A 10,277-nucleotide genomic window follows, 5' to 3' on the forward strand; every position below is an offset into this window, starting at 1 on the left:
CGATCCTAAATGTGTTATGTGCTAATGTGTGTATGTGTGATTTTGTTGATATTCTGTGCATGTTAGTTGATGTCTAGAACTTGCCCCACGTATTTGCAAAGCAAAATAGCAGTCTTGTTTAGTCTAGGACATGATAGGGGCATTTCTTTGTGGAGCCAGATATATGCCTTTGACCCATCTAATTGTTGTGTATCCTAGTTGTCACGACCCAAACTGCAGGCCGCGACGGGCACCCGGTGCCTTACTTAACCAAGTACCAACGTAACATATCTTTCTTATTATACCATAATGGGTAAGTAGGCCAGAAGGGCTGTCATGAGATAACCAAAATAAAATATTAGGGAATACGAGACATAGGACGACCCAACATAATATAAAAACTTATACATGTGACATACGAACCTATAAGGCTGACAAGATCGTTTCTACACTCAAAATATAGGCCGACAAGGCCATACAAGTATTTATATACATAACATCTGTCTACAAGCCTCTAAGAGTACATAGACGTCATAAAGGTCAGGACAAGCCCCATCATACCAATCAATACATATCCAAATCATACTGACTAAATAGGTAACTCCGAAGCAAATGGAGTGCACCAACACCTTCCGCTGAGTTGATAGCCTACTAGGAGGACTGTCAACCTGTCTATTGGGACCTACGGGCACGAAACAAAGCTTTCCCGGGCAAAATGGACGTCAGTACTAATAAAGTACCAAGTATGTAAGGCGTGAAAAATAGTATATAAAAGACATGAAAGAAACATGGAGTAAAGGATACAACCTGTAAATCTGAATAGCTCTGTGAATCATGAAACATTTATAATGTTATGCATGTGCGTATAAATATCATATCATGCATAGGTATATGCGTACATAACATTATCAAGCCTCTGAGGGCATCCCATCATATCATTTCGGCCTTTGTGGGTGAAATCATCAACGTATACTAACTGATCAGGTGGTAGTGTATATTTAACGCCATAACATTTCGCCATATCCTATATACATATAATATACGCGTATATAACGTCATCTGGTCATGGGTCAATGTACATGTATAAATGAATGCAATGCATAAAAAGTAAGTCAATAAGATCTCTCGGGATGTCATAAGATCAATATGCCTTCGGTTAATATCATGAAATAAACTTTATCAACTTATTTATTATCTAAGACCCATGAATAGACGATATAATAACAGGACACATGGGGAATCGAGAACACCCCTAGTACTTCTATGAATAGAGTCATTTATGAAAGTTGCGTATTTGCTCGTTTCGCTGTATCATATGGATCATACCAAAAGGAAAAAAGGGATAGCCTTGACATGCCTTATCACAGTCTGTCCAATGACCACATTGAACTTATCTTGTCGCACCTTAATCCACAATAATGATAATAATACTATCATTAAGCTACGAATGATACAACTATCGTACAACGAATGACAAACTTATTTTATATTAAAACGAGCAGCATCTCCCATGTTTTCCTTGCTTTCCTCAAGTCCATCAAAACAACAATAACACATACAACCTTAAACTATATACCTTCAGCACCACAACACACCCAATATCCCAATAACACCAATCAATCTACACAATAACAAGTGCACAAATGTCACCAACGAAACTACTATTTAACACGATGAGCGAGAAGCTTGGATTGGAACCAAACCCCAACTCTTTTTCCATCTCCCCTGTACTTACAACACCATCAACATGTCCGTCATATAAACATATATATTGACATGACATTCCAACCTTATATCCATCATAAAAGTAATATCAAACAACCCAACAAGATATAACAACAACATGAACAACTTCTAGGTATTATGTGGTTGCTTCTTCTCCTATTTACAACATCACCGACATACTCAACATATTGACAAGCATAAAAACAATAAGAATATTATAACCAAGCTATTCCCCACGATTTTCAGCCATATGAAGTCATATACACAACTCCAAAATAGTCCAATAAGAGACAACAACTTCTTATACAATTTCAAGTTCTATCTTGTAATTCTTCATCCAAATAACATTATCAAAACATAGATAAGCTTAAGCTCAAGAAATAGGGTGTTATACATACCTTAAATAATCAGAACAAACTCGAACAAAAGCTTCCCTTATAGGGTGTTATACATACCTTAAATAATCAGAAGATGTAATCAGTGCAACTAGATAGTTCTTTAACAATGCTGAGGTTTATAAGCCAATCAATTGTACACTGATTTCCAAAGTCAAAAATCCAACCATGGTAATAAAATTTGATAGTTATAAAAAAAATTCAATTAAATTTATAAAAAATAAATACTTTTGGTATGCATTAAATATTTTGAAAATAATGCTTAGAGTTAATGACAAATGTATTAAAAAAATTAAGAACCAATATTTGGAGGTACGATTTTTGCAGCTTCTACTGTTGTCTACTTTTTGTGTTTAGTGTCATTTTTAGGTGTATTTTTATTTTTTTTTTGATCTATTTTTAGTGTTTGGTGTAATTATTGGTGTTGCAGATTTCGAGATTTGATATGATTTCCTAATATTTCTAAGTTATTTTTTTATTTTTTATTTTTTATTTTTTACTAAAAACTAAAGTGCTCAATATTGGAAAACCTAAAGGACTAAAATTGTTCAATAGCATATTTAAGGGACTATTTAAATCTTTCCCCCAAACTTAAGGGAATCATTTTTGTCATTTTCCCTGAAAATTTAAAAACAAAGTTTTGGGGGGTATCATGACTTCATGATAAAGTTTAGTGATAAAGTGTAATTTACTCCTTTTAGTTTCTTCCCTTCTTCCCGTTTCAATTTGGAAATTCCTGCAAATACTCAATTCCAGCTTCTCAGTTGAATCATGGAGTCATCAGCCTACGAGCTGAATGCCTTATCATCGTGGGAATATCTGAGTCTATTCCTCTTTCGTCCCCTTCTTGCTATCATCTTCGTCCTCTCCTTACTCCTCTTAGGTCTGTCTATTTTTGTAAAAAATCTCGAATTTCAGCTAAAAGCATTTTGATTGTGAAAATTTTGTGCAGGTTGGTTCTTGGCCTGGAAATTAGTTCTGGTTCATGTACCTTTGGTCCAAGAAATATTTGGTTTGCGGAAGAAACCCGTTAACCGGAAACCCGAAAATCGGCGGCGGTTGACTCAATTCTACAACAACCTGGACTCACAATCTTCTGTTTCCCAATGGTAAAATTTTGTCTAATCTTAGTAATCTAAGACCTTGGGACTCAGAAAAAGATTTAAATTCTATTTGATCTCTATATTTGCGTCCCAGAGAATTAGTGATTTATCGGATTCTGTAGTTTCAAAACTAATTTTTTAATTGATTGTTTTTTTAAATGTTTGCAGTTATTCAATTGTCTTTCCACAAATACTGTAATTGTTAATCTTACTCTCTCTTTTTTGTGCTTTGCTTAAAAGGATGTAGAGTATTAGAGATTAGTACAAATTTTGGTGGGGGTATTTGGTACCCTTTAGAGTCTCGTACCAAAACTTCCATAGAAAAAGAATTGGGGGAATAATTAGCTCAAACACATTTAGGTTGGAATCCGTATTTGTTAAAACATCAACTACTTGAGTGCCCTCCCTATATGTGTGACCAACTATTGGGTTTCCTAGCTCAACCAGAAGGTACCTGCAAATGATTTACAAATAACCAAATATGTTTCTTAGTTCCTATGTGATTTATCAGTCTGTAAACTAAAAGTCATAACAACAATAACAACAACAACAACATACCCAGTGTATTCCCACAAATAGGGTTTGGAGAGGATAGTATGTGCGCACACCTTACCCCTACCTTGTGCAGGTAGAGGGTCAACTAAAAGCCATAACATTGGAAGCAAATTCCGTAGATCACTATCCTTTTCCCCCTTGCCTTCCCCGATCGCTTTCTGTAATCTGATTTTACTAAATGTTGTAACAACTTACTAATTTCTTTTTGCTGAATTTAACAACTTATTAATTTTTTTTGTGAATTTAATAACTTACTATACTTTTCATTTCATCAATTATGAGACAAAGAAAGAAAAGAACCAAAGAGTACCATGCCCCTCCTGTATAAACTACTCATTCTGTACCAATCTTTCATGATTCGATGAGTCACCAAGATGTAGGATGTTCTTTTCATAACCTTTCCATTATTTGAATTTTGATGATGTTCTATGCCCTTTGTTATTTGATTTCTTACCCTTTTAACCATCCACGTGCCTAGGTTATATGTAGAGTCTTAATTGGTCCTTTTTATATGTAAGAAATTCAAAGTGGTAAAAGTCCGTAAATAAAAATACCAGAGCAAAGGTTTGGATGAACCACAATGCAATCCAACAATATTTGGTAGTCAAGCACTAAAGTCTAAGAGATTATCTTATGTGAAGAAAATCCAGAATGAAATCACACAAGAATTAGACTGCTGCTGAGAAACATTATATTCCTCAAAACCTTTTAGGATATATAGAGCTAGAGCTACTTCTGAAACCTTTCTTGGCCTAATTCCAGAATGTTTCTCAGTAGCAGTCTAGTAATCCTGCTGATCAGTTGTAGCTACCTAGGCCAACTGATCAGCAGGATTACCGGACTGCTTCTGATAAAATAACATTCCTCCGAACCTCCATATAGAGCCTCTGCAACCATCAATCTACGCCAACTTTCCTCCTAAATGTGGATTTGGAACCGGTCATGCTTTGAGAAGTTCATATAAGTGGAGTTAACTTTGAATACCTAACTCTTTTGTAAAAATCATTTAATTGATATATGGAGTGTTATCGCTTAATCACTTTTAACATCTAGATTCAATATCCATTCTGAGAAAAGGAGATCGAAAATGAACTATACTTTAAACGAAATGAGAATTTCAGTCATTGTTTTGCAGATAATTGTACTATAATCATAATCTGTTGTCAGTGGAGTGAATTTCCTTGGCTTAATTAATTTTCTCTCTCCTCCTTGCATCCTTCCTTTTTTTGTTATTCAAATTGATGAATAGCTTGATCGGTTCTGATAAACTGAAAGAGAGAGCGGGAATCTTTAAAAATTAAGGGAAATATCCTATTTCCATCTATTTGGTGAGACAACTATCTATTCTTGATTCATCAAATAGAAAGCGATCTATATATCTGCTAAAACAAAAGACCAGATCGGCAGATCGAATAGAAAATTTTGGATTTTTTGGTTTGTTTGTGGTTTTCTGGTCTGAGTTTAGATAAAGGATTTTAAAATTTTGGGCATTCAGTTTTTATTATAAGGATGTTGCAGCTTCACTTAGGCTTGAACTCGTCTTTTCAAAGTTTTAGTCTTTCTTTATCTGCCTGACTTTCTTACATTTACACTCGGGGGCACACTTAGTATTTTGCCCAGAAGTATGTGATTTGGGCAAAGGATACATGTGAATGATTGTGAAGATAAGATCTACTTAATTTTTCCTGTACGAAGATTCTTTCTTGTTTATTTGTTTGCTATGTTTGTCATTTTTTAAGAAGGGTGAAAAAAGGAAGTGAGTTGAGCATCCTGATGTTTTTTTAAAGAACTCTTTGGTTGTGGTGTAAAATATTAAATGGCTACTCCAAAATATAAGATTACCTTTATTTATGAAATTTTGATAATTATTAGTGTAAGTATCTCTTTTCCATCAAAGAATTCTTGAAAAAAATACCATTTGTTTGTTTCATGCAGTTATTTCTGTGGAAAGTGTGCTTAATTATCTTGTCAAGTTTATGATCTCATCTAGATTATACTAATTCAAAATTTGTTAATCCATAGCCAACAATGATGATGGCGCCAAATGAAAAGGCAAAACTGGAAACACCAAAACAATAAAGCGAAGAACCAAATAAAAAAGCCAAAGTGAAAAAATGATTGTATTCTCTCAAATTCAAAAACTGATTGTTTAAATAAAAAAAATATGAACTCGAACTGAATAGCCAAATGTACTCCCCTGGTTTGGAAGAGGGGGAGGGTGAAGGAACTAGAGCTGTTACTTTCTGGATAGGTGTATATTGAGTGTTCCTTGTCAGAAAGGTATAAATGGAGTATTGTTCTAGTCACTCGAAATTATGTTCTCTGCCACTCTGAAATAGTCAGTGGAACTTCGTGTGATTACCATTAGTTTCTTTTATGCCCTTATGTTCTAGGTTCTAAGATTAACTATCCCAAATAACCTAGCCTAACATAAAATTTATACTTTCTATGATAATATTCTTTCACCATCCCAAATAGACTAACTGATCTTAAATCTACTCCTTCTAGCTAAATATCCATTTTGTGTGCAGTTCTGCTGACTTGCAATTCATGAAGAATAATTTCCTACACGTCAAATTATTCTCTCTTTTATATCTGGGATCGCCTCTACTTTATCATTTACAATCCTGAATGACCTGGCGTGATGTAATGTTCATCTTTCTGCATAATTTAACATATTCTGTGCTGTTCTAGCGACTTGGAATTTCTGTGGAACAATTTCCTGCCTGTCAAATTATGCTTTCAGGTGCTGTGATATAGTTAGTGGAACTTCAAAGGATTGATGATTAGTTTTTCTTTTTCCCTGTACCCACAACCCCGCTAAGGATATGCCAGAGGGTCATGAGATACATGTGCTAGGCAATAGAAGTCTTTGGTGGTTGAAGACTGACTGTCTTGGTCTCATAAAACACAAACATAGCAGTGGTAGTCAGAGTAGTTTTACCTGTGAGATGAATATTTAAGCTCTGATCTTGCTAGGTGTCAGAAGTATCACTCGTCCTTGTTAGGTAACTCCAGATTTGAACATATTTTGAGGAGAGACATTTGTTAACATGCAACAGTGAGGAAACAGATTCGTTGATGAGCAAGCTCTCTCTCCTCTTCTTTAAGCGTCAAAATTTTAAGGACACTGTCACATTTTGTTGTATTATTAAGTTTTGCGTTAACATAGCATATCTTGTTGTTAAGAAATACATTCTTTCACAGAAAAGCTTTATCTTCATTTGTCGTTTCAGCTTTAACATTTTAAGGAAGCTGTCATATGTTGTTGTAATGGTAAGCAACCTCCACTTCCAACCTCCACTTCCGACCAAGAGGTTGTGAGTTCGAGTCACCCCAAGAGCAAGGTGGGGAGTTCTTGGAGGGAAGGATGCCGAGGGTCTATTGGAAACAGCCTCTCTACCTCATGGTAGGGGTAAGGTCTGCGTACACACTACCTCCCCATACCCCACTAGTGGGATTATACTGGGTTGTTGTTGTTGTTGTTGTTGTCATATGTTGTTGTATAGGTTTTTCTTTAACTCAACATCTTCTTCTTGATCATTTTAACATGAATGTAAGCTCTATTTCAAGCACAAAACATATCTTAGCATTTTTTACCTGCTGAGCTTGCAGTTGTTCAGCTTTGTGTGATTTAGTTTGATTGTAGACTGTATAGGTAAGCTTATGGTGCCCATGATTAGGAGCTGAAGTTTCTTGTGCTTTGGGAAGTTGTCAGGCGTTAATCACCGTCATCAGCACATTTATCTTCAGCTGATCTTGATTCACGCTTAAACACTTAGTTCATCATTTTCCTCATATGATGTTCTTTCATACTTATATGACGTTTGGGGTAGTTGTTGCAAGGCCAATATTGATCACTGGGAAGCACATCGTCGAAATTGATGATTAAATCTGCATATATTTAATAGATGCACGTGTTGTGTTTTATAAGAAGAGGATCCCTTTTTCTTTTGATCATGATATTATGCAATAATCTAAGTATATCTGATTAATTTTTCTTTATATTTTGTCCCTAATGTTTAGATTTTTGCTTTACGAAGTTTTCAACTGTTGGTATGCAACTTGTTGAAAACTAGAAGTTTTACTGTTAAAGGTGAAATGGCGAAAGTAAAGGGGAACAAATGTTAACACTCCAACATACGAGGGAATATATGAAAATTTAGCCTAGTTGAATAGAAACAAATTATCAGGATAGCTATAGGGTTTAGAACAATAAAGCTCATTTACTATGTTGGACTTTCCACACAGTACAAAGTTGAACTGTTAATATGCATTTGGAGAGAGAAGTGCGACTTCATTTTTTTTCTCTATTAAATAACTTTATTTGAGAAAATTGAAGTTTCTAAGATTGAGCCAAATAAGCTTGTGGATGAGGTCAATATAGACCGTCACTGTGCGCTGTGGTGTACATAATCCCCCTTCCCCAGTTTATTGCCAAATAAGCATCTTTCAAGATTACATTCTTCTCCTGGCTCTTTTTTGTTTAAATCATGCTTTGAGATCAACTGAATGTGGCAATTACCGTGTGCTTCTAATTTATTTTTACTTTTTCTTTGGTTGATAAGTACAAATGTAATTATACTGTGGTTTCAGTGTAAGCAACACAATGATATACTATATCTAGGGGAACTTTTATCATAGTATCGCTTGGTTTAATCTCAGAACCAACGTATCTACTCCTTCAGTCCTTTGTCTAGAATTGAGGTATCGTTGTATTTCGATATTCTTGCATTGCATGATTTGGTGCTAAATCAATGGTCATACACTAATATTTGAAATATCACTTGTCCTAGCCATCTAGATACTTTTCTTGCCTGAATATTTCTTTGGAGTATATACATTCATGAGCTCTGCTTGTTCCGCACATGAAAGCTGAACTTATATATCCGTATTAGAATTGCAGTTGGTAAAAGAATCATCTTTATTGAGGTTACCGGAGCTGGCATTTAAAATTTAGACAATAATAACAAACCCAGTGAATTCTCATAAGTCTCCCATAAGTGGGGTCTGGGAAGAATAAGATACGCAGCCTTACCCATACCCTGGAAGGGCAGAGAGACTGTATCCGATAGATCATCGGCTAAAGTAAAGGTAACAAATAGTAACAACAACAAGATAAAAAGACAAGACCAAATCCAAGATAGCAATTACACGCTAGATAGTTATAGCAATCTAAGAATAAAAAGATATCATACTAGCACTAATGCTACGATCTGAGAAGACAAAGGGAAAATGCTCAACTACTTACTAACTTACTACCCTAATCCTCGACCTTCACACCCTCCTATCAAGGGTCATGTCCTCAGTAAGCTTCAACTGCGCCATGCCCCGCCCAATTACCTCTCCCAAAGACTTCTTTGGCCTACCTCTATCCCTCCTTATATCCACCAAGGCTAACCCCCCACACCTCCTAACAGGGGCTTCTATGCTTCTCCACTTAACATACCCTAATCATCTCAACCTCGCCTCCCACATTTAAAATTTAGGAAGAAAAGAAAAAAGGCAAAATAACAAATGATTTTTGTATGCCCAGAATCAAGTTAGATATTAGAAACGCATTTTTCACAGTAGAAATGACACTCCAAAGGGCTGCTCTTTAGAAATAAGCTAGTGCGTTCTGAATTTCAATTTTTCAGTTTAATATTTCAGGATAAAAGTGTTCCGAATTGTCGTGAAGTTAAGATTTTTAGTTTAAAATTTCAGGACAAAATAAGTAGTGTCTAAATAGCATCGCAGAGAATGACTGTCCGTGCACTTCCCCTCTTAGTGATTTCAGCGTAACAATCTTGAAGAGACGAAGAACAACCATTAACAGCAAAACCATGGATTTGCATTATTTAAAAGATATTATTTATATTTTAGCTGTTCTGGATTGATGGTGGTGTATAAACGAGCATCCAATTATAAGTGTGACATATTTATATCATGTTGTTGGTGATAGGATAGCATATTTCGAACTCCAGCAGAAGAATTGACATGGTCGAGCTAGTCACTAGTAGTGTTCCTTTTTGTTTGTTAGTCCGACTTGGCGGTATAGAGTATTGACGTGAATCAAACCGTCGTAACTCTTATTCATAATAACCCGTTGGAGTATCCGAGGTTGGTTGGTTGTCTAATACCTTTCACAATCTATGTTTTTGCTTTTTCGTTTTTCTTTTTAAATTCTCTTTTTGCTCCTAGAGGGCCTTTTCTGCTAAGATGGTGCTATGCTACTCTACTATTTTGATGTAAAATTTTATTTACAACATTTACGAGTTTTTCTTTGCGGAAATAAATTCTTTATAATTACGATTTAAATTAACGATCATAAATATTATTACACTTGCTTCTCCTATTAGCCCATGTGAAGGATATTTATAAGTAAAGCTAAATCAAAGTTGTTCCTGCGAAAGTACTTATTTGTACATATTTGATGTCTCCTTACTTTCTGTATGTATGCCTAAGTCTTGCACTAAAGGTATTCCCAACATGCAACATAAGATAATAACAATTCTAGGCACATTAAAAATTTATGTAC

General features: G+C 35.1%; 1 protein-coding gene across 5 annotated transcripts; it reads left to right on the forward strand.

The window, feature by feature from the left end:
* Nucleotides 1-2,766: 2,766 nt before the first annotated feature.
* Nucleotides 2,767-7,762, forward strand: LOC104118364 (uncharacterized). Of its 5 annotated transcripts, XR_011415473.1 has the most exons (4): nucleotides 2,767-2,982; nucleotides 3,052-3,208; nucleotides 6,504-7,033; nucleotides 7,267-7,342. XR_011415473.1 is itself a non-coding variant. In XM_009629594.4 (3 exons), coding segments are annotated over exons 1-3 (270 nt in total). In that variant the 5' UTR covers nucleotides 2,767-2,870; the 3' UTR covers nucleotides 7,408-7,762. The 5 variants fall into 5 exon arrangements, 4 of the variants coding, with proteins under 4 accessions (XP_009627889.1, XP_009627888.1, XP_009627887.1 ...); XM_009629594.4 differs by lacking the exons at nucleotides 6,504-7,033; nucleotides 7,267-7,342 and adding an exon at nucleotides 7,407-7,762; XM_009629593.4 differs by lacking the exons at nucleotides 6,504-7,033; nucleotides 7,267-7,342 and adding an exon at nucleotides 7,416-7,762.
* The last annotated feature ends 2,515 nt before the right edge of the window (nucleotides 7,763-10,277 follow it).

The sequence above is a fragment of the Nicotiana tomentosiformis genome, chromosome 4 (assembly GCF_000390325.3).
Source record: "Nicotiana tomentosiformis chromosome 4, ASM39032v3, whole genome shotgun sequence".
In the NCBI taxonomy this organism is placed as follows: domain Eukaryota; kingdom Viridiplantae; phylum Streptophyta; class Magnoliopsida; order Solanales; family Solanaceae; genus Nicotiana; species Nicotiana tomentosiformis.

Bases quoted from the DNA above. Each gene is read 5' to 3' on its own strand.
- LOC104118364 (XM_009629591.4), top strand. From the start codon at position 2,871: ATGGAGTCATCAGCCTACGAGCTGAATGCCTTATCATCGTGGGAATAT. The intron at 2,983-3,051 runs GTCTGTCTATTT...AATTTTGTGCAG, and splicing joins CCTCTCCTTACTCCTCTTAG to GTTGGTTCTTGGCCTGGAAA. The intron at 3,209-6,288 runs GTAAAATTTTGT...TTTTGTGTGCAG, and splicing joins CAATCTTCTGTTTCCCAATG to TTCTGCTGACTTGCAATTCA.